This window comes from Erinaceus europaeus, chromosome 5 (genome assembly GCF_950295315.1).
Source record: "Erinaceus europaeus chromosome 5, mEriEur2.1, whole genome shotgun sequence".
Classification (NCBI taxonomy): domain Eukaryota; kingdom Metazoa; phylum Chordata; class Mammalia; order Eulipotyphla; family Erinaceidae; genus Erinaceus; species Erinaceus europaeus.
The window spans coordinates 57,403,223-57,428,200 of NC_080166.1; the positions used below are offsets into that span (position 1 = coordinate 57,403,223).

Genomic DNA, 24,978 nt, shown 5'->3' on the forward strand with positions numbered 1-24,978 from the left:
AATTCTTCCCGGTACTGTAGAGAGGTACAGAGTTTGTTTTAGGATTTCTGAAATGTCCACTTGTATGATCCTCTGGAGGTCTGTCAAATAAATACCAGATGTATCAATTACTGCTGAATATTTGACAAAAACAGACACGCAAGCCAGAGATTTCCCACCAGGCCTTTCCTGTAAAAAGAAATGATCTTCTAAATATTGTAGTCTTTGAATCTTTCTGTGGGACCGTGTCTCCCTCCTTCCCCTCTAATTTATATCTACAATATTGTCATGCTCAGAAGGGAAACTTTCTCTGAACTTTGAAGAAGATTATCACTTTACTGCAGAAACATTGACTGCATTATCTTCTATCTTGGGGTTGTTGAGAAAAAGAAGTTATAAAATTGCTAAGATCTTATCTCTGTGTGCTCTAGTCTACTATATTACACGTGCATTTATTTTTTCCTATTGGTATTTATTGAGCACTTCCCATGGGGTATAACTTTTCCAAGCCACTGGGGAGAGGAAGAGAGAAGGGAGTAGAGTAGGGGAGTACACTGAGCAAGTCAGAGTGCTGACTGATGTCCTATTTAACCTTCTAGTGAGGAAATACAGAGAACTGAAAGATATCTGCAGTGTATCAGATAATAATAAGCATTTGGAGAAAATAAAGTAACATGGAGTTAGAAAGATAAACTAGTCAGGGAGAGAGAGTATTTGATCAAGAAATTTAGGGGCTAGGTGGTGGCACACCTGGTTGAGCACACATGTTACAGTGCGCAAGGACCTGAGTTCAAGCTACCAGCCTCCACCTGCAGGGGGAAAGCTTCAGGAGTGTTGAAGTAGGGTTGCAGGTGTCTCTCTGTCTCTCTCCCTCTTTATATCTCTTGTCCTCTCAGTTTCTATCCAAAAAGCAAATAAAAATAATTTAAAAAATTTAAAAAAGGGGTTCGGGCGGTGGCGCAGTAGGTTAAGCGCACGTGGTGCAAAGCGCAAGGACCGGCATAAGGATCCCGGTTTGAGCCCCTGGCTCCCCACCTGCACAGGAGTCGCTTCACAGGCAGTGGAGCAGGTCTGCAGGTGTCTATCTTTTTCTCCCCCTCTCTGTCTTCCCCTCCTCTCTCCATTTCTCTCTGTCCTATCCAACAACGATGACATCAACAATAACAATAATAACCACAACAAGGCTACAACAAGGGCAACAAAAGGGGGGAAAATGGCTTCCAGGAGCAGCGAATTCATGGTGCAGGCACTGAACCCCAGCAGTAACCCTGTAGGCAAATAATAATAATAATAATAATAATACAATAAATTTAAAGAGACCCTGTTTGAGATGGTGGTATTTAAACAGAGCTGTGAATGAAATGGCTTAAAAAAAAAAGAGTGATGTTTTGATGGAAGAACATTAAGAGAGGGAATAATATATGCCAACTTCAGTGCCCTAAAACTAGGAGTTGGCATATATGTGCTACACAGAATGTTTTCATGCTACAATTAAATGACAATTTATTTTTTGAAAACCATTGTAAAATGTCTACAACTGGCCCAGTATTTCACTCAAAGAATTTATTTATTGCCATTATTAGGGCACTTCCTAAACAAAAAGTATCAGACCCAAATCTCTTATCTTTTCTTTAGACACATTTTGATGGTCCAGATCGTTTTCTTCTTGGGACAGCATTTAGTTGCTTGTTTTTTTTGCATCTAGAATTTTTTTTTTTTTGGCCAGTGACTCATAAACAGAAAATACTTTACTGAGTGTGTGCTGTGGAAACCTTTATTCCATCTAGCCCAGAACTTTGTTAGCCTATTTCAGAACTACTTTCAGTTACTGGAAAACACTTTTGCTGCAAAGCTAATTTAAAAATACATATCTTGTGGCCGAGTGATGGCACAGCTACTTGAATGTGCCTGTTACAGTGCACATGGACCTGGGTTGAAGCTCCCCACCCCCATCGCCGCCTACAGGGGGAAACCTTTATAAGCTGTGAAGCAGGGTTGCAGGTGTCTCTCTGTCTCTCTTTCTCTTTATCTCCTCCTTCCTTCTCAATTCCTGATGGTCTCTATACAATAAAGATAATCAAAAAATAAAATAAAAATAAAATCCATACTTTAAGAGAAAAAAAAAATCTTTTTTTTTCTTGCCTCCAGGGTTATTGCTGGGGCTCAGTGCCTACGTCAGGAATCCACTGCTCCTGGAGGCCATTTTTTCCCCCTTTTGTTGTCCTTGTTTTTTTGTTTTGTTTTGTTTGTATTGTTGTGGTTATTATTGTATTGTTATTGCTGTTGTTGTCGTTGGATAGGACAGAAAGAAATCGAGAGAGGAGGAGAGACAGAGGGGAGGAGAAAAACAGACACCTGCAGACTTGCTTCACTGCTTGTGAAGCGACTCCCCTGCAGGTAGGGAGCCGGGGACTTGAACCGGGATCCTTATGCTGGTCCTTGCACTTTGAGCCACCTGCACTGCTGCCCAACCGCAACATTTAAACAAGTTTTTAGTTTGCAATTTTGTTACTTGTTAGTTTGAGTGGAGCTCTTTGGGGCATTTCATCTGGGGTCCATGCTCTCTCTCCATGGTCACCTCAGTGACTATTTCTGATTTCTTCTCCTTTTGTCGCTGCTCCCCCTACTCTTCCTCCCTCTCTTCAATCTCCTTCTCCTCAACCTCATAAAATTTCAGGAATCAAGGCCAAGTTACTGCAGGCTCATGTGTTTGTGAAGATCACACCCAGGGATCTCATGAGTGTGGAAAGCATGTGGTCAACCTGCTGAACCACCTCTTTAGTCCCTGATGAGTGTTTCTGAGGGCCAAAGAGCTCTTACCATGGTGGTTTGTGATAAGAAGTCTGATGACGGGAGTTGGGCAGCAAAAGGACTGGCATAAGGATCCCAGTTATAGGCCCAGGCTCCCCACCTGCAGGGGAGTCGTTTCACAGGCAGTGAAGCAGGTCTGCAGGTGTCTATCTTTCTCTCCCCCTCTCTGTCTTCCCCTCCTCTCTCCACTTCTCTCTGTCCTATCTAACAACGATGACATTGATAACAACAACAATAATAACTACAACAACAATAAAAGACAGCAAGGGCAACAAAAGGGAATAAATAAATAAATATTAAAAAAGAAGAAAAAGTGAGTCCCCGGCTCCCCACATGCAGGGGGTTGTTTCACGGTCTGTGAAGCAGGTCTGCAGGTGTCTATCTTTCTCTCCCCCATCTCTGTCTTCCCCCTCCTTTCTCCATCTCTCTCTGTCCTATCCAGCAACGATGATATCAATAACTACAACAATAAAAAAACAAGGGCAACAAAAGGGAATAAATAAATGAATATTTAAATTAAAAAGAAGTCTAATGAAAGCCTGATGGTTCTGCCTTTATATGTGAACTTCTTCCTTTCCTGACATTCTGCAGCATTTTGTCCTTGTCTCTGGTTTGGGGTAGTTTTACAGTGATGTGTCTTGGTGTCTGTCATTTTGGATTCAGGAACTTAAGTGTGTGTTCATGTTCTTGAATTTCTATATTTTGAACATTGCACAGGTATGGAAAATTCTCTGTTAAATTTTCTTTGAAGAGGCCAGGTGGTAGTGCACTTGACTGAGCACATATAGAATAGTATGAAAGAACCCAGGTTCAAGACCCCAGTTCCCATTGGTTGGGGGAAAGCTTCATGAATGATGAAGCAGTGCTGCAGGTGTCTCTCTGTCTCTCTCCTTTCCTACCTCTCCCCTCCCCCTCAGTCTCTATGTTCCATTATTTCTTTCTTTCTCTTTATCCAGTCAATAAATTTATTTTTTTTAATTTGACTAAGTTCTCTCCTACTCCTCCCCCCTCAGTTTTTCTCCTCCTCCTTTTCCTCCTTCTTCTCCTTCTCCTCCTCTTCTGTCTTCTCCTTTGCCTTCACCCCCTACTTATTCTTCCTCAGGGATACCAATAACTCTGATGTTTGTCTTTCTGATGGAGTTTTTTATTGCACTGAGGAGTGCTTCATTTTTCCTAAACCTTTCTCCTCTAAGAGTTTTAAATTCACAGAATTGTTGTGTCTTCTAGTGTTGATATTCTCTCCTCTATCTGACTCAGTCTATTTCTGAGACCTCTTACCTCAACCTGAACTTCATTCAAAGTGTCCTTTATGCCCTGCAGTTCTGTTTGGAGTTGTGTTTCTGTACCTGGCAATGCTTTGGTAAAATGATAACTGAGTTATTGAATCTTAAATTTAGCTTCTTGAATTGATCTCACAATGAGTTTTCTAAACTCTGTGATTTTTTTAGATCTGTGCCTGCCTGATCATTTGGGCTTTCTGTTATTGCTGTCTGTGTATTTCTCAGTTTCCACATTTAGTGTGGCTTTTATTGCTGTTCCAGCAGGAGGAGCTGTGGCTGAGGTGTTTGATTTTCCTGCTTATATATCTTGATAGGAGAGGGAAGGTTATTCTCCCAAGTTGCTAGGCTGGTTCTGTGACCTTGATGTCAAATGTAGGGTCTCCCTGCTGCTGTTTCAGCCTCTGTAGAGCAACAGCATTGGAGACTCAAAAGTCACAGTTGTCACTTGGTCAGTTTTTTTAGGTAGCTTTTTTCACACTACAGTGTGCAAAGACCTGGGTTCAAGTCCCTGGCCCCCACCTGCATGGGGAAAGCTTCAAGAGTAGTGAAGGAGGCCTTCAGGTATCTCTCTATCTCTGTCTCCTCCCTCTCAATCTCTCTCTATCTCTATCCAATAGTAAGTAAATAACATAAGAAGTAAGCACTATTTCAAGTAGTCATCCAATGCATTTAAAACTAGCATAACACTATGAACTTTGGGGGATTTATAGGCTTGATCATAAATAGTCCAGGCTCTGTCACTTAACTATCTATGTGGTAATTTTTTTTTATTTATTCCCTTTTGTTGCCATTTTTTTATTGTTGTAGTTATTGTTGTTGTTATTGATGTCGTCATTGTTGGATAGGACAGAGAGAAATGGAGAGAGGAGGGGAAGACAGAAAGGAAGAGAAAAATGTCGGTCAAAGTTCAGGGTGCCAGTATGCTGGGCTAGCTTCGCCGCGGGACACATGGCTGAGCGGAGAAGCAGTATTTCTTTATTCACGCGCGAACGGTTCAAAAAACTAATCTAATCACAACTCAGATTTGTCCTGCTTCTCTCTCCAGCAGCAGTCAGGAACCCAGGAAGTATGTAGGATAGGGGGCGGGGAGAAGCAAGAAGCGCGAAAAGGCAAAGACTAAACCAAAATCTCCAGGAGGCAGGGGGAGTGAGATCAAAGCAATGTAACAGAATGACCATGTAAATAGACCACAAGGTCAAACAGTGTGACAGAAAGGATCCCAGAAGCAGAACTAGAAGCATACCAACAGAAAAAGACAGACACCTGCAGACCTGCTTCACTACTTTTGAAGGAACTCCCCAGCAGGTAGGGGGAGCTGGGGGGTTGAATCCGGATCCTTATGCTGGTCCTGTGCTTTGTGCCACGTGCACTTAATCCGCTGTACTACTGCCCGACTCCCCTATGTGGTAATTTTGACAGATTGCTTATACTTTGGTTTCCTAATTTGTAAAAAAAAAAGAAGAAGAAGAAGAAGGAGAAGAAGAAGAAGAAGAAGAAGAAGAAGAAGAAGAAGAAGAAGAAGAAGAAAAAGAAGAAGAAGAAGGAGAATGCAGGGAGTCGGGCAAAGCAAGGACCGGTGTTAAGGATCCCAGTCTGAGCCCCTGGCTCCCCACCTGCAGAGGAGTCACTTCACAGATGGTGAAGCAGGTCTGCAGGTGTCTGTCTTTCTCTCCCCCTCTCTGTCTACCCCTCCTCTCTCCATTTCTCTCTGTTCTATCCAACAACAACAACATCAATGTTAAACAAGAAGGGCAACAAAAGGGAAAATAAATAAATATAAAAAATTTTCATAGCTGGTATTCTAAATGCTATTTTTAAAATCACATGCACAGGGAGTCGGGCTGTAGCGCAGCGGGTTAAGCGCAGGTGGCACTAAGCACAAGGACCCGCATAAGGATCCTGGTTCAAGCCCTGGCTCCCCACCTGCAGGGGTGTCGCTTCACAAGCGGTGAAACAGGTCTGCAGGTGTCTATCTTTCTCTCCCTCTCTCTGTCTTCCCCCTCCCCTCTCCATTTCTCTCTGTCCTATCCAACAACGACAACAATAATAACTACACCAATAAAAAACAACAAGGGCAACAAAAGGGAATAAATAAATAAAAATAAATATAAAAATTTTTTTTTAAAAAATCACATGCACATATAAAAAGCAGTAAAGGAATGTGACAAGAGGGTACAGCAAGTCTGGCACTTGTTTGAGAAATAAAATGTGTCTTTTCTTTAAACTCTACTAACTAGACTCTGATACTGAAGAGGTCAGTATGTTATACATACTGTCCAAGAGATTAATTTCATGCATAAATACACAGATACTGGAAAGAAAATTGGAGGCAGACAGTGCTGAATTTAGAAACTGACCCGGCTCCAGGTCTTGGAATGTACATTGGACTGGACTTCAGAAGCACCCTTGCCATAGAAACAGTTACACAGGGCCCTTTTCCTCTGGAACATCCCCATATCTGTAGTGGCTCCTCGGTAGGTCTGTCAGGTGAGGTTGGGATGGCAGTAGCTGTCTCGTTCCTCCTGGGAGAGGACAAGGAAGAACACATGAAAAAACACACTTGTGAATTTTAAAGAAGAATTACATGGTTAAGTTCTGTTTTCATTATTATTCCGGGGGGGGGGGCAAAACCCAGAAGAGTTCAATCAAGTCTAAAGAATTTCATCTGTCAAAACTTAGCCAACCTTAGTTATATTCCAAAGGGCTTGTGGCTATACCAGCTATCTACAGAACAGAGACCCCCCCCCCCCCAACTCTTCATCTGCACTATTCCAGCCTTTAGGTTCATGATTAGTCAACAACTCGTTTGGCTTTGTATGTTAACTCTCTTTTCAGCCACCAGGTTCCAGATGCTAGCAGGATGCCGGCCAGACTTCCCTGGACAGACGACCCCACCAATGTGTCCTGGAGATCGGCTTCCCTAGAGCCCTTCCCCACTAGGGAAAGAGAGAGACAGGCTGTCAACGCCCATGTTCAGCAGGGAAGCGATTACAGAAGCCAGACCTTCCACCCTCTACACCCCATAATGACCCTGGGTCCATACTCCCAGAGGGTTAAAGAATATAGGAAAGCTGGGAAACGAGCTGTAGCGCAGTGGGTTAAGCACACATGGCGCGAAGCACAGGGACTGACATAAGGATCCCAGTTCAAGCCTCTGGCTCCCCACCTGCAGGGAAGTCCCTTCACAAGCGGTGAAGCAGGTCTCTCCTCCTCTTTGTCTTGCCCCTCCTCTCTCCATTTCTCTCTGTCCTATCCAACAACGATGACAACAATAATAACTACAACAATAAAACAACAAGGGCAACAAAAGGGAATCAATAAATAAAATTTAAAAAAAGAATAGGAAAGCTATCAGGGGAGGGGATGGGATACGGAGTTCTGGTGGTGGGAATTGTGTGGAGTTGTATCCCTCTTATCCTATGGTTTTGTCAGCGTTTCGTTTTTTAAAAAATTTATTTATTTTCCTTTTTGTTGCCCTTGTTGTCTTTTTACTGTTGTTGTAGTTATTATTGTCGTTATTGATGTCGTGGTTGTTAGATAGGACAGAGAGAAATGGAGAGAGGAGGGGAAGACAGAGAAGGGGAGAGAAAGACAGACACCTGCAGACCTGCTTCCCCGCTTGTGAAGCGACTCCCCTGCAGGTGGGGGGGGGGGCTCAAACTGGGATCCTTCCGCCTGGCCTTGTGCTTTGTGCCACATGCGCTTAACCCACTACGCTACTGCCCAACTCCCCAGTGTTTTCTTCTTATAAATAAAAAATTTAGCCAACCTATAACTATACCTCACTGATTGTAACAGATTTGAATGAGAATGTTGGAGATCCCAGATCAGAACTTGGAGAAGAAGCAGGAGTTTCTGGGGGAAAAGGAGCCTGTAATAAGTGCTCAGAGGACGTCTGTTAAATGAGTTGAGGGGCTAGACGGTAGCACTCCGGGTTGAGTGCACACAGTAATTAGCACACAAGGATGCAGGCTCAAGACCCTCATCTCTGCCTGCAGGGGGAAGCTTCATGAATGGTGGATTTGCTGCAGACTTCTCTCTCTCTCCAAATCTCTCTCTCTCTCTCTCTCTCTCCTGTTATCTGTTTCCTCTCAGTTTCTCTCTGTCTATCAAATAACAAGAATAATAGTAAAAAAAAAAAAAAAAAAAGGGTCCAGGCGGTGGCACACCTGGTTGAGTGCAGGCATCACAGTGCACAAGGACCTGGGTTCTAGCCCCCAGTCCCCACCTGCAGGGGGAGAGTGTCATGAGTTGTGAAGCAGGATTGCAGGTCTCTCTTTCTCTCTCTCTCTCTCTCTCTCTCTCCCCCCCCCCTCCCTTCTCTCTGTTTCTATCTAAAATAAATAAATAAGATAAAAATGGCTGCTGGGCATGGTGGAGTAGTTGTCCAGACACTGAGTCCCTCTTGTAGCACTGGTGGGCAGCAGAAAGATTAAAAAGTTGAGCATGCAGGTTACCACGTGGGAGGACCCAGGTTCAAGCCCCAGGGTGGAATCCTTTATAAGCCTTGTCTCTCCTTCTCTCCCTAAGTTTCTTTCACTTTCTCCTCTCTGTTTTTATCAAAGAAATGAGAGAGAGAGAGAGAGAGACCGACCCCACTGGGAACAATGTTTTTGCAGGAATTGAGCCCCAGGCATAACTCTGTCAGCAAAACAAATGAGAAAACAGATGGACAAACACATCTCCAAACCAAAGAGTAGCTGTCCAATTATCTCCATCAAAATACATGCTAGATGTATCGCCTTTTGTAGCAGACAAGGCAACGTCAAATAGGGGCTTAGGAGAAGTCTAGGTTAAGTGAAAGGAGAGACAGCAGAATAATGATTATGCAACGAGACTTTCATGCCAGAGGCTTCAAAGCCTCAGGTTCAATCTCCCATACCACTGTAAACCAGAGCTGAGCAGTGCTCTGATTAGAAAAAAAAAGATTAAATTAAAATTAAAGAGAAAGGAAGAAGGAGGATGAAAAAGAAGGAGGAGAGGGAAGAAGGAGGAGGAAAAGAAGGAGAAAAGGGAGGAGAAGGAAAAGAAGGAGAAGAAATAAATAAATATAGGGTTAAAAGATCAATGAATTAATTTTCAGGTCTTATCCATGTCATTTCAAAGCAAAAATCAATTGAATTCCCAAGCATGCATGAGAATGATGCTTGTTTAAAATACTCTTTGCTTTTTCTTTCTTTCTTTTTTTTTTCATTCCAGGACTCTGTCTCTAAAAGGAATTCATGAGTAATGTGCTTCATTGATTGTAATAAGGATGCCTTGCTTTGCGTAACACATTTGGCCTCTGCAAGTGTTTTGAGTTAGAGCTAATCTTCACGGTAATCCTGTGAGACAGGCAGGGAAGATAAAGTCATGATCCCTGTACTGAAGAGGAGGAAACAATAAATCCAGCCCTCAGTGGTGGGGATGGGAAAGGAGCCCAGAACTTCTGACTGCAGGTTATTCTCAAATCCCTCAAAACTCCACTTTATTTGCTTACTTATTTATTTATTCATTTATTTATTTTCTCAGAGGGGTGGAGAACTTCAAGAGGATTTCACAGCCTCAGGATCCAGTGAGGAGTTTTATTTCCTGAATCTTCTCTGTGAGGTGAAAAGATTAGACCATGTTTCACACAACTTTTGAAGAATAATTCCAGTCAAGGAAAGTTTGATAGGGAAACAGACCATATGGTTATGGGAAAAGACAGGCATAGCTGAGGCTCTGAGGTCCCAGGTTCAATCCCACAGTACTACCATAGGCCAGAGGTAAAATGATAAAGCATTAAAAAAATAAAATTAAAACTAAAAAGGGCTGGAGAGACATCATCGTGTCTCTACAAAAAAACCCTTTGGTTTGTAGACATGCACTTAAGATAATTTGATGCCTAATTACTTACTTTATATTTGTATATTTATACAAATATTTGTATAGTGGTGCAGCTGGTTGAGTAAAAAAAACCCAACAACAGTAAGTAGCCTATTGTTGTTATTATTGTTTTTTTTTTTTTTTTAGCTTGATTTAGTTTTCTTTCCAGAGCCCTGGTCAGCTCTGGCTTATGGTAGTGTCTGTAATTGAACCTGGGATGCCAGAGCCTCAGGCATGAAAATCTTTTTTTGTAGAGACACGATACCTCTCCAGCCCATTTTAGTTTTAATTTTATTTTGTAATGCTTTATCATTTTACCTCTGGCCTATGGTAGTACTGTGGGATTGAACCTGGGACCCCAGAGCCTCAGCCATGCCTGTCTTTTCCCATAACCATATGGTCTCCCCTCCACCTTCTGCCTTTTTTTTTTTAAGTTTTTATTTTTATTTTTCCATTTAGTTTAGTAGCACATATGGTCTTTTAACAGAGACTCAAATCCTAAGCAAATCAGCAAATGGAGGGCATTCAAAATTAATGTTTCTGGTAGGAAATGTAGATTTAGGAGGTAGCTTCGGGGAGGCCAGGTGATGATGGCCTATGTGGTTTAGCACTCACATTACAGTGCACAAAGACCCGGGTTCAAGCTCCTGGTCTGGCTTCTGTAATTGCTTCCCTGCTGAACATGGGTGTTGGTAGGTTGATCCATACTCCCAGCCTGTCTCTCTCTTTCCCTAGTGGGGAAGGGCTCTGGGGTAGTGGGACTCCAGGACACATTGATGGGGTTGTCTGTCCAGGGAAGTCTGGTCTGCATCATACTAGCATCTGGAACCTGGTGGCTGAAAAAAGAGTTAACATGGGAGTCGGGTGGTAGCACAGGTGGCTCAAAGCGCAAGAACCAGTGTAAGGATCCTAGTTCCAGCCCTGGCTCCCCACCTGCAGGGGAGTCACTTCACAGGTGGTGAAGCAGGTCTGCAGGTGTCTATCTTTCTCTCCCCCTCTCTGTCTTCCCCTCCTCTCTCCATTTCTCTCTGCCATATCCAATAATGATGACAACAATAATAACTACAACAATAAAACAACAAGGGCAACAAAAGGGAATAAATAAATAAATAAATAATATTTTTTTAAAAGTTAACATATAGAGCTGAACAAATTATTGACTAATCATGAACCTAAAGGCTGGAATAGTTCATATGAAGAGAGTCTCCATTTTGTAGATAGTTAGTAGTCCTATTTTAGTTATATTTCAAAGGGCCTGTGACTATACTAGTTTTTTTTTTTTTCCTGAGCCTGACATTTGATATGCAGGTGGATCAAGTTATTGTCTGGGAAGATGATGCCATGGCTGGAAAAAGAACCAGAAAGCTGGATCAGGGAAGAGAGTAGCTCCCAAATATGAGAAAGGTGTATAAATATTGTTGACTGTAGACCCTACTGATTTGATGTGATCTGGGGCCCATATTCAGCTTAGGAGCCTATGTGACCTCTGCATCTCTGTAGATCTGAGCTCACATTCTGTGGTCATGAGTAGGAACATTCCCAGCTGCCCCAATATCAGTACCCATCTTCCTCAGGTGGAACATAAAGTATCCTCCCTTCTGAGGATGGAACATTTTCTACTGTTGTTGATCCATGTTGAGGGCGGGGTCCTATGGTGGCCCACAAAGGGGTCCATTATGTTGTTCCTGATAGAGATGACCAGTAACAATGGAGAGAGGGATTTATTTGAAGTCTAGGCCCATCATGTCTGTTTGAGAATCTCTGACTAGGGCCCCAGCTGATGGGGTGGCCTGATAGTTACTAAACAGTCATCATTAAAAGTATGCCAGTCTCTTGCCCTTACTCAGTTTTTGCAGTCATTACTTTGATAAGGTTAGCTTTGGAGTGACTGAGGGAAGTAAAGTAAAAAGTATATGAGGAGGGTACCTAAGTCTAAGTAGACACCATTTCATTAGGAACTTGATGGTGTCTTTTTAGGTCTTTCTACTTGCTTGCTGCATATACTGACTCACTGCAGACTATTGTGTACTTTTGCTTTCAGGTATATATTTTGCCCTAATTTATGGATACATATAAACACAGGCTCTATCTCATGGACCTGGTCTATATCTAGGTTTTGAGACTTTGTTAGGAAGTGAACCACCTGGAATGGAGTTAGAGAATTCTATGAAAGGAAAGGTCTCACCCGAGTAATGAGGGTGAAGGGTTGACATTCCATGCTTGACGTCTCTGGACACAGTCTGAAGTGAAGCATGCTGAGGTGGTACTGGTTGCATTGATTAGGCTGGGATCGGCAGATGCGATATTATTTGGTGTGAATTGAGAGAAGCATGCAGAAAAGTGAGCGCCACCCTAGAGGTTCCAGGACTGGGGGGAAATAGAGGCTTTATAGAGGAAGAGGGAGGTTCCTGCTGTCTTAGGGTTTAAGAAGGCAATAGATAGTTAATGTTGTAGTCAAATTATTTGGCAATTGGGTTAACTTTTAAAATCCCTTTGTTAGGATTTACTGTATGTGTGTGTGTGTATTAGCTGTTAACAGAGCGAATTCCTTTTTTTTTTTTTTTTTTTTTTTTTAACCAGAGCACTGGCTCAGCTCTGGCTTATGGTATGGGAGCCTCAGGTATGGTAATCTGTTTGAATAGCCATTATGCTATCTCCCCTGCTCAACAGAGTGAATTCTAGCGTCTTCATGACCTTTGAGAGGTCAAAGAGATCAGTCCTGCGTGAGCAAATTAATTTTGCTGAGAGACTAAGCTGCTATCACACTACTGCTGGTCATTTGGGGGACTTGTGTGCCTCAAGCGCCTCCTGGTGTCTATTTGCTGCTATAGCAGGCCTTTGAAGAGAAGCAAAGCTTCTGAAAGCCAGTGAAAGATTCAAATTCTGCAGGACTTGAATATCGGTCAAATCCCTCCCTCCTGGAGGCCTTAGCAGGCAGCACACTGGCTGAGGATCTCGCCCAGGGGCATGAGTTTTATTCACTGATAATGTTAATATGTGACTAGAAAGGCTTTGGGGTCCTGGTGTGTCACGGGAGGCGAGAGTCCTATAGACACCTGTCACAGGCTGTGCAGAACCTGTCAACAATTGTCCTGTATCCCACTAGCTCCCCCAATAAAATGATATAAAAATAAATAAAGGTCACCACCAAAAAAAAAAAAAAAAAGATTTACATGGGCCGGGTAGTGGTGCAGCTGGTTGAGCACACGTTACAAAAAGAAGAATTACACAGGTCAGAAGCCTAAAATTTTGGATAAGTTCAGACTTTTACATGTCTGGTCTCTCTTAGCTGTGGGCTTCACTGGGCTGGGGAGGCTGCATAGTGACTACTATGCAAAGAGACTTTCACGCCTGAGGCAGCGATGGTTCCAGGTTCAAACGCTGGCATCGCCATGTGCCAGAATTGAGCAGCAGTCTTTTTTTTTTTCTTTTTTCTTTTGCCTTCAGGGTTATTGCCTGGGCTCAGTACCTGCACCACTAATCCACTGCTCTTGGAGACCATTTTTCCCCCTTTTGTTGCCCTTGTTTTATCATTATTGTGGTTACTATTATTGTTGTTTTTGTTACTGATGTTGTCATTGTTGGATAGGACAGAGAGAAATGGAGAGAGGAGGGGAAGACAGAGAGGGGGAGAGAAAGACACCTGCAGACCTGCTTCACCGCCTGTGAAGCGACTCCCCTGCAGGTGGGGAGCTGGGGGCTCGAACTGGGATCCTTATTCTGGTTCTTGCGCTTTGTGCCACATGCGCTTAACCCTCTGCACTACAGCCCGACTCCCCCTTTTTTTTTTAAAGAAGGAAAAGAAGAAGCTTCTCTTAATCTTGTACCTCGTTAGCTCTGCTTTCTTGTGCCTATCTTTTGACATTTGGTTTTTGAAGGATGCTTGCTAAGATTTACCTAGAATTTATTTTCACTACTGATACGCTATAAATTACAACATTTTCATTTATTTATTTGATTGTTATTATTTTATTTATTTATTTTTCCACCAGGGTTATCACTGAGGATCAGTGCCTGCACAAAAGCCCACCATTCCCTGTGGCCATTTTTCTCTTTTCCTTTCTTTCTTTCTTTCTTTTTTTTTTTTAAACCAGAGCAGTGCTCACCTCTGGTCTGTGGTGGTGCTGTGGACTGAACATGGGAGCTCAAAGTCTTGTTTATGACGGTTGTTTGCATAACCATTATGTTATCTCCCCAGGCCATTTTTTCCCTATTTTTTTTCTTCTTTTATTTGATGGGGCATAGAGAAACTGAGAGGGGAGGGAGGGAGGGACAGGAAGAGACCTGCAGACCTGCTTCACCACCCCTGAAGCTTCTCTCCTCCAGGAGGGACCAGGGGCTTGAACCTAGGTCCTTACACAGGCACACTCAACTGAGTGGACCATCACCCAACTCCAAATTGTAATTGTATTGGGTTTTTAAAAAATGTGTTCTTTTAAAACATTTTTTTTATTGAATTCACTTATTTATTTGATAATGACAGAGAAATTGAGAGGGGAGAGGGAGAGGGAGAGGGAGAGAGAGAGAGAGAGAGAGAGAGAGAGAGAGAGACATGCAATTGTTTAGCAATCATGAAGCATTCCTTTTGCAGGAAGGGACTAGGGGCTTGAACCTGGTCCTAAGGCACTATAACATGTACACTCAACCACCTGCTGTACTGCCAGGCTCCAGCCCTTTCTTTCTTTCTTTCTTTCTTTCTTTCTTTCTTTCTTTCTTTCTTTCTTTCCTTCTTTCTCTCTTTCCTTTCTTCCTTTTTTTCTTTCTTTCATTTTTTATTTAATAATGGTTGACAAGATTGTTTGATAAGAAAGGCACAATCCCACACAGTTCCCATTACCAGAGTACCTTATCCCATCTCCTCAATGGAAGCTTCCCTATTGTTTATCCCTCTGCGAAGGATGGACCAAATTCTTTATGGGGAGCAGAAGGTGGGAGTTCTGGCTTCTGTAATTGCTTCTCTGCTGGACATGGGTGTTGGCAGGTGGATCCACACCTCCAGCCTGTTTCTGTCTTTCCCTAGTGGGGCAGGGCTCTGAGGAGGTGAGGTTCCAGGACACTTTGGAACACAAGTTGTCTGCCCAGGGAAATCCAGATGCTGTCAGGGCAGCATCTACAACTTGGTGTCTGAAAAAGCATTAAGATATAAAACAACAAATTGTTTAATAATCAGGAGTCTTAAGGTCAGAGTATAGCAGATGAGACTTAGGGTTGCAAGAAGCTAGGAAGTCTACTTTAGGTTTATTCCAAGGGACCCATGACTTGTTTCTTTTCCTTCCTGCCCTCTCTCTTCAAGGACACACACACAGTTACAAAACTCTCTCTCTCAGGAGTCGGGCAGTAGAGCAGCAGGTTAAGCACACATGGCGCAAGGCGCAAGAACTGACATAAGGATCCCAGTTCAAGCCCCTGGCTCCCCACCTGCAGGGGAGTCCCTCCACAATCTGTGAAGCAGGTCTGCAGGTGTCTGTCTTTCTCTGCCCCTCTCTGTCTTTCCCTCCTCTCTCCATTTCTCACTGTCCTATCTGACAATGATGACATCAATAACAACAACAACAATAACTACAACAACAAAGAAAAACAAGGGCAACAAAAGGGAAATTAAATATAAATTAAAAAAAAAACTCTCTCTCATTCTCTCCACCTCTCTCTCTCTCTCTCTCTCTCTTTCATGGTACCCTGCAGAGTACTATTCAATATTCACTCCTTTCCCAGGATTGAACCCAGGGCCTCACACATGGAAGACTTTTGTTCTACCTGCTGACATACTTCTTGAGACCTGTTTTAATGTTGATTTGACTTGTTTTTCATTTGTATGGATGTCATTGTTTGTGTTATAACCCTAGTCCTTGAATTCATAAAGAAACCATAGGTACACCTGCAGGGAGGACACTTTTCAAGTAGTGAGGCAGGGCTGCAGATGTCTCTCTGTCTCTCTTCTCTATCTCCCCCTCCTCTCTCAATTTCTCTCTATCCTGTCCAATAAAAATGGGGGGGGATGGTTGCAGTGGATTTGTAGTGCTGGCACAGAACCCCAGTGACAACCATGGAGAAAAAAAAAGTATACTTTTTTTTTTTAATTTAGAATTTGAGTAAAATGTAGAAACCATAGAAGAATAAATAAGAACATCCAGCCCTTAACATGCAAAGGGGCCGAGAAGCCCCGTTCATCCTCTCCCTCCTTCCTTCCTTTCTTTCTTTCTTTCTTTCTTTCTTTCTTTCTTTCTTTCTTTCTTTCTTTCTTTTGTAATTTTTTAATTTGTTTTAATCTTTATTAGAGACAGCCAGAAATGGAGAGGGAAGGGGGTGACAGAGGGGAAGAGAGACAGAGAGACACCTGCAGCCCTGCTTCACCACTTGTGAAGCTTTCCCCCTGCAAGTGGGGACCGGGGGCTCAAACCTGGGTCCTTGCACATTGTAACATGTGCGCTCAACCAGGTGCTCCACCAACTGGCCCCTCTCCTTTCTTTATACTTCTTTAAGCCTAGTTTCATTCATCTGGAAGCTTCTGACACCCTCGTGCAAATAGAGAACTATTGATATATTCCTAGCTATTAACTTATGATAAGTATAAACAGATAAATGCACTTAGAAGTGAAAACAGCAGCATGACCTAAGCCCCTACGAGATCTAAAACTGGAATTGAGCGGTGTGTTTGATGACTTCTGGCCAAGTAAGTGTCACTGGGGTGGGTGGCGTCACATGTGTGAGAGTTGAGAAGACTGATGTCAGTTATCTGTCCAGTCTTGTTCTGGTCCAGAGAATGTGGTCTTTTCCTAGATAGAAAATGACTTTCAGACAGAAACAGGCTGGGGTGTGGATCCACTTGCCAACACCCATGTCCAGTAGAGAAGCAATTACAGAAGCCGGAACTCCCACCTGCTGCACCCCATAAAGAATTTGGGCCCATCCTCCCAGAGGGATAAAGAACAGGGAAGCTTCCAGTGGAGGGGATGGGACAGGGAACTCTGGTGGTGGGAACTATGTGGAATTAGACCCCTGTGATCTTACAATCTTGTTAATCATTATTAAATTACTAATAGAAAACTAAAAAAAAAAAGAAAGAAATAAAATTACTTTCAGGGCCAGGAGGTGGTACACACACACCTGGTTGAGTGTACACTTTGCTGGGAGAAAGGACCCAGGTTCAAGCCCCCCACCCCACTTCAAGCTGTGAAGCAGGGCTGCAGATCTCTTTCTCTCTCCCTCTCTCTGTCCCTTCTCGGTTTATCTCTTTCTCGATTCAAAACTATCAAATAAATAAATAAATCATTTTTAGAAGATGATTCTTTTAAAAAATAAATGAAAATAACATTCCATAATCTTGAAAATGTTAAATTCAGTAATCATGGAAAGTGACATGTTGGCCACAGTGTATTTGATTAATTTGTGTGTCCTTATTAGGACCGTCACGTTGCTGAGCTCTGGGAGTGCCAGCCCACACCCTGTCTCATCAAAGCACCAGCACCCCTCCATCCAGGTCCACTGGAGCAGCTCACTCCTTGAAACCCCCTGTCGGCCATGTCTAGGCTTTATTTTAGATGATTCTATCAGAGGTTTGTTGACTTTTTTTTTTTTTGCCTCCAGGGTTATTGCTGGGGCTCAGTGCCTGCACCATGAATCCACTGCTCCTGGAGGCCATTTTTTTCCCGTTTTGTTGCCCTTGACGTTGTAGCCTTGTTGTGGTTATTATTGTTGTTGTTGATGTCATTCGTTGTTGGATAGGACAGAGAGAAATGGAGGGAGGGGGGCACCTGCAGACTTGCTTCACTACTTGTGAAGCTTCTCCCCCCTTACAGGTAGGAAGCTGGGGGCTTGAACCCATATCCTTGTCAGATCCTTGTGCTTAGTACTATGTGGGTTTATCTGAGTGTGTCACCATGGCCTGGCTCCCTGCAAATACTGGTTTATAGTGCATAAACTAGTTTAAGGCTTAGTCTGGCCACACTCCAAAGCTTTTGAAAGTATAGTTAAAACAATTTGAGTGAGAGGTGATAAAACACTACCTAAGGATAATTTTAGCAGTAATGGAACTGAAAGATCACAAGGCATTAAGGAGACAGAATTGATGGAACTGAACCAGATGTTGGCGGGAGGAAGACAGAAGAGGCTACAAGGAAATGGTGAGCGTTCACTTCACATTTGGCTTAAAATTTATCTCCCTTGACAACTCGCCTGTGATTTGATTGGGGTTGTTGAAGCATTGCTATACACTTTCATTTATTTTTAATATCTTATTTATTTATTAATAAGAATTATAAGAGAGAGAGAGTGTGAGAGAGAACCAGATATCTGTACATCTGTACATATCTGGTCCACGTGCTAGTAGGGATTAAACTTAGGACCTCATGCTTGAAAGCCCAGTGCTTTATCCACTGCGCCACCTCCGAGATCACCACTTTTACTTTATTTTATTTTTTTAGCTACAGCAGAGAGAAGTTGAGAGAAGGGAAGATAGAGGGAGAGAAAGACCTGCAGACCTGCTTCAACACTTGTGAGGTGACCTCCCTGTGTTTGGGGAGCTGGGGGCTTGAACCCTGGACCTTGCACTTGGTGATATGTATTTATCACTTCCTGGCCCCCTGTTGCTATTCATTTTTAAATCAGCTTTCAAACTTGGAGTTTTAGGAAAGCTTCATAAACCTTGATGTTAAGACTAATAAACTATCTGGCTTGACCATCTACTTGATCAATATGCATATATTTTATTTATTTTAATTTTTAATAGTGATTTAATAATGATGAGCAAAACTTTTAGATAACAGCGGTACAATTTCACACAGTTCCCACCACCAGAGTTCCCTGTCCCGTCTCCTCCATTAGAAGCCTTCCTATTCTTTATCCCTCTGGGAGTATGGACCCAAATACCTTTTAGGGTGCAGAAGGTGGGAGTTCCGTAATTGCTTTTCCACTGGGCATGGGTGTTGGCAGGTGGATCCACACCCCCAGCCTGTTTCTCTCTTTCCCTAGTGGGGTGGGGCACAATAATTTTCAGTGAGTCTATAAATTCAGCAAGCAAGTAGAAAGAGCTAAAAAGATACCTTAAAATACCTAATGGAATAGTTTCTACTTAGACCTAGATACCCTCTTCACCAACTTCCTATTACATGTCCCCCAACCACTCCAAAGCTCACCTTATCAAGGTAAGGACTACAAAAGCTGAATAAGGGCAAGAGACTGGCATACTTTAACGATGACTCTTTAGTCACTATCAGGCCACCCCATCACCTGGGGCCCTAGTCAGGGAGTCCTGGGATTCCCACACAGACATGATGGGCCTAGACCTCTAACAGATCCCTCTCTCCACTGTCACTGGTCATCTCCATCAGGAAAAACATAATGGACCCCTTGGTGGGCCTTTACAGGACCTTGCCCTCACTGTGGATCAACAATGGTAGCGAATGTTCCATCCTCCAAAAGGAGGTTGGACAACATACTCTATCTACCACCTGAGGAAGATGGAACCTGGAATGTTCCTACTCATGACCACAGAATGTGAGCTCCAACCTACAGGGCACAGAGGTTACATGGGCTCCTGTGCTGAATATGGGTGGCAGAACAAATCGATGGGGTTTACAGTCAACGCTATTCATACACTTTGTTTTTGTTTTGCCATGTTCACGACCCAGGTTCAAGCCCAGCCTCATCTTCCAAACAAGTATAGAAATGGTTGCTCCATGACAGGGCTATGTCAGGCCCATGTAAGATGGGACTTAGGTGTTTCTTGTCATAGGGCTCACCCTGAGGAAACGTCTGCTCCTATCCCTGCCATTGTGAAGTTTAGTTCTATGTCCATGCTTTTCTAAAAATAAATTGGTAAATTTGTCATTTCACAGAAAGCAGAGAATTTAAGAAAACTGACAGCAGAGGAGTGAAGGAAGTTTTCCTCTAACTTCTATACTTGTTTGGACAATGAGGCTGGCCTGGGCTTGAACCTGGGTCATGCCCATGGCAAAGCAATGCACTATCCAGTGAGAAAATCCATCAGCCCTAACCAGTGTAAATCATTATAAATGTTTGCCATGAGACAAATAGAAAAATATTCTGGGGCTGGGTGGTGGCACATCTGGTTGAGTGCACACATTACAGTGTGTAAGGAAGGACCCAGGTTTAAGCCACTGGTCCTTATGTGCAGGGGGAAATCTGCTTCATGAGTGGTGAAGCAGTGCTGGAAGTCGGACTGCCTGTCTGTCTATCTACCTACCCATCTATCTATCCACCCATTATCTATCTGTCTGTCTGTCTGTCTGTCTGTCTATCTATCATCTCTGACCTTCTCTGTTAATTTCCCTGTCTCGATCCTAAAATAAATAAAGTAGATTTTAAAATATTTAAGTAAGGGCCAGGTGGTGGCACACCTGGTTCAATGCACACAGTGCACAAGGACCCAGGTTAAACCCCCTAGTCCCCACCTGCAGGGGAAAACTTCACAAGTGGTGAAGCAGGGCTACAAGTCTCTCTCTCCCTCCCCTCTCTCTCTCTGTCTCTGTCTCACACACTCTCTCTCTCTATATATATATATATAGATATCCATCCCTCTTAATTTCTCTCTGTCTTTATCCAATAATAAATAAATAAATTAAATTAAAGAAATATATATATATACATAATCTAAATTAGGGAAAATAATTACAAGAAGAATATCTATCTAGATATCGCCTAAACATCATCTGCCTTGTCCTAAGCTCACGGATATGTTCATATGAACTGCTCACGAAATTGACGAGTCTTAACCCTTATTTCCGAATGATCAGATCACATACTATTGAGAGATGCCCCGTGGCATTTCGTCTTCGTGAAAAATTTCCATCATTTTGCCCTTTCTCTTTTGATTAAACTCTTATTGAAATGTTACCTAGATACTTTTAATTTCCAAACTTAGGATATAGAATCCACTCCTTGATTATATGAAGCATCCTACTTAGTAACTGTATTCGTTTCCTCTGTTCTTTTTCTTTTTTAAATATTTATTTATTTATTCATTTATTCATTTATTTATTTACTCACTTTTGTTGCTGTTGTTGTTGTTGTTGGGTAGGACAGAGAGACATGGAGAGAGGAGGGGAAGACAGAGAGGGGGAAAGAAAGATAGACACCTGCAGACCTGCTTCACCGCCTGTGAAGTGATTGCAGGTTAAGCTGGTCCTTGCGCTTTGCAACCCGCTGCTACTGCCTGATTCCCTCTGTTCTTTTCTTTTGAAGTGTGCACTCGTTGTTTATTTGTTTTAATTCAGATAGATAGAAAAGAGAGACGGGGAGATGGAGGGAAGGGGAAATACCACCGTATTAGCAGGCTTGGAAAAGCAGACACTTTCCAGCTGAACTATCTAGTTGACTGTTCTCTCTCTCTCTCTCTCTCTCTCTCTCTCTCTTTCTCTCTCTCGAGTTGTCAGTGTACATAAAACGTGGGAAGCACTTGCAATTATAAACTGATGCTAAGTTCTAGTCAGGTGTCATATATCACATGGCAGATTTCATAGAGTATCTTCAAAACAACAACATAAGTCTTTCCTGCAAGCTCTGTAGGAATCAATTCATGTGGCTTCCTCTTGCCAAGATAGTCAGGGTTATTTCAATACGGCAGATATGTGTGTGTGGGGGGGGGGGGGGATGGGGAGGACAAAGTTCAGAATGATTGGCAGATAGAAGTTTCCTCAGCAGTCATGCCACCAGGAAGGGGCTTTTGCTGTGTCACAAGTGACTAGAATCTTTGTTTTGAAAACCAGTGAATCACCCTCTTTGAAACCAGAAGTAAGTAGGAGAAAGCGGCTTATGGACATTTTTATAAGCGTTTCCTTTCCAGCCAGTGACTTCTTAAACTGGAATGTGATCCTTTCCTTTAACATGTGTCATCAGCACTTTTTTTTTTTAACCGTCTCTTTCTCCTCCGCCCTCCTCACTCTATCTCACTCCTCTCTCTCCCCTGTCTTCCAACAGATCTACACTGACTGGGCCAACCACTATCTGGCAAAATCAGGCCACAAGCGGCTGATCAAGGACTTACAACAGGATATAGCAGATGGAGTCTTACTAGCGGAAATTATCCAGATCATTGGTAAGACACACCCTCGGTGGTCAAACAAACAAACAAACAAACAAAAAGAGGCTCTCAAGCCTCCTCTCCCACCCCTTGGATCAAACAGTTTGAGTTGGATGCATGCCAGGCTTGGTCCCTGGGTCTCTGAGATGAACACAATCCTATTGCTGACTTGATTCTCAAGTGTTGATGGGAGGCTGCTAGGGAGAGACAGTGTGGTCAGACTTTGAGATGTCTGGAGCTGGGTCTATGCATAACATTGAACTGTTAGAAGAAGGAGGCTTCATGCAACCAGATGTCTCCCATGTGTGCTTTTTCCTTAGCTGGAGCGACTCACCCTCTCTTGAAATTGAATCTTGATCCAACAGGACAATTGTGAAAGGTTTTTATGTTAGCAGTCAGTCAGCCTGGGCAAAAGAATTAGCAGCAACTTCCTTCTCTCTCTCTCTCTCTCTCTCTCTCTCTCTCTCTCTCTCTCAACTGCTGGCATTGGTGCCTGATAACAAGTGTGTGCTCTTGGGAAGAGCTAGGTAAACAGAGTGACTAGAGCATCAGCATCTTGCTTAGTGGTGGTTTCTTTTCTGTTTGTTTGTTTATTTGTTTTGAAACTTCTTTTGCTTTTCCTAGTCTCTCTCTGTTGTTGTTGTTGTTTTCAAATGTGTGTGCCTGTGTTTCACTTCATGGCTTAAGCATGTCATTCTTTCTTTCTCTCTTTTATTTTATGTTTTGGCTTTAGCGAATGAAAAAGTGGAAGATATCAATGGATGTCCTAGAAGTCATTCTCAGATGGTAAGACTCACATTTCTTCTTATAACAAAACAAAACAAACAAACCATGATGATGTCTGCTTCTTAGCACCTCCGGAATCGACTCCTTTTCCAGAGGGAGTCTAATTTTCTTTTGTATGTCCTCTGCTTGTGGAAGAAACCATTTGAGCATATTCTGTCATATGAATTTGTTTTGGACGCAGTGAATGAACTAGTGATAGCATCTGGACAGTTGAGAATGTAAGACTATGAATAGTATTATATCCAGTTGTTTTATTAGACCTTTGAGGTGTTTTTTTTTTTTCAATCATGATACCTGAATAATTCAACATTAGTTTTAGTGGCAATTAATCCATTTCCAACTCCAAACAGAATATTTTGCTTAAACAACTGGTTTGAAGAACAGAGCCTGCTATGTGCAATATATATATATATGTGTGTGTGTATATATATTTTAATTTTTGATTAGTGATTGAATAATGAGTAACACCATTGTATAATAACAGGGATACAATCCCACACAGTTTCTACCAACAAAAGTTCCCTGTTCCATTCCCTCCATTGGAAGCTTCCCTGTTCTTTATCCCTCTGGGAGGATGGGCCCAAATTCTTTATGGGGAGCAGGAAATGGGAGGTCTAGCTTCTATAATTGCTTCTCTGCTGGACATGGGTGTTGGCAGGTAGATCCACACCCTCAGCCTGTTTCTCTCTTTCCCTAGTGGAGCAGGGCTCTGGGGAGGGGAGGTTTCTGTGTTCACACACAGTCTATTGTAAACACATGGACTCTTCAACATTTTTGGAGATCGCTCTAAAGCATGCTGCTAGATGTTTGTTGAGCAGTGACTGAAGGTGAGATACACTTCCTAGCTTTTTCCAGAAATCTGTTCAGCTCTAGATCTTTCTCTCCTCTAGTCCTTTCTTACCTTTACTTAGGGATAAAGTTTCCAGTTTTATAGCCAGTTAGTTACTGATGCACTGTTCTGACGCAAACTCACACAGGCCTCCACTAAGTAGTCATAGTTTTGCTTTATGAGAACATCTGAAACCTTAACCAAAGTGACATCATCTTAAATATACCCAGCGTTGATCTAAAAAAAAATGAGACTTTTTTCACCCCCAAAGAAAAACAACTCTTTTTAGTACAGAACAGACATTTTAACTAAACTTGTCAGAGACCAGAGGAATGAAAAAAAAAAAAAAAAAAACATCATGAACTTTTTTAACCTAGTGACCTGCTTTATGCAGTATCCGAAAATGGAAATCCAGAAAAAAGAGAGATACCTTTCTAGAGCATGATAAACTAGCCTGCTTGCCATGTGTGTGTTTTGATAAAGACCCTAAAGATCTTTTTGAAGTCATGACTCTGCGTGACTGCTGCAGACAAAGAAAGCTCACCATTAACAGAAGCGTCTCTGTAAGGAAACTGTCATGAAAGGGGAAATAGTTTGAAGCTGAGGGAGGGAAGGCAATGTGAGCTGATTCTCTGAGCACACATATAACTATGGATGAATTACAGTGGCCATCTGAAGCTTTCTTGAAGGCAATTACAATTCCTTCAGACCCTACTACAAGATAACTTTGTGACACTGCGAAATGCCTGTAAACCTCTCTTGAGTATCAGTTCCCTGTTTTAAAAAAATTTTTTATTATCTTTATTTATTGGATAGAGACAGAAACGGAGAGGGAAGGGCGAGTTAGAGAGTGAGAGAGACAGAGAAACACCTGCAGCCCTGCCTCACTTTGTGAGTGCACAAAGCTACCCTCCTGCAGGTGGGGACCAGGGACTTGAACCTGGGTCCTCTACATGGTGACATGTGTACCACTGCCAGGCCCCTGAGTCTCAGTTTTCTCACCTGTAAAATAAAATAAACCCTGATCAGATTATGATATAATTATGATATAGAAAAAAATTTTTTTGTTACACAAGCTGGTATATAAACCCTGAATAGTACTGTAGCAATTTAAAAAATTTCTTTATTGGGGGATTAATGGTTTACAGTTCATAGTAAAATACAGTAGTTTGTACATGCATAACATTTCCACATAACAATACAACCCCCACTAGGTCCTCCTCTGCCATCATGTTCCAGGACCTGAACCCTCCCCCCCCACCCCTGAGTCTTTTACTTTGGTGCGATACACCAACTCCTGTCCAGCTTCTGCTTAGTGTTTTCCCTTCTGATCTTGTTTTTCAACTTCTGCCTGTGAGTGAGATCACCCCATACTCATACTCATACTCATACTCATACTCATACTCATA

The 24,978-nt window shown here is 42.5% G+C and overlaps 1 protein-coding gene across 6 annotated transcripts in view; it reads left to right on the plus strand.

Moving 5' to 3' along the window:
* NAV3 (neuron navigator 3) overlaps nucleotides 1-24,978 on the plus strand; it is a 666,403-nt gene that overhangs the window by 340,224 nt on the left and 301,201 nt on the right. For all 6 annotated transcript variants that reach the window (XM_060191355.1, XM_060191352.1, XM_060191353.1 and 3 more), the window contains 2 exons: nucleotides 21,852-21,969; nucleotides 22,688-22,740. In XM_060191355.1, coding sequence (XP_060047338.1) covers nucleotides 21,852-21,969; nucleotides 22,688-22,740 — 171 coding nt within the window. The remainder of the gene's footprint in view (nucleotides 1-21,851; nucleotides 21,970-22,687; nucleotides 22,741-24,978) is intronic.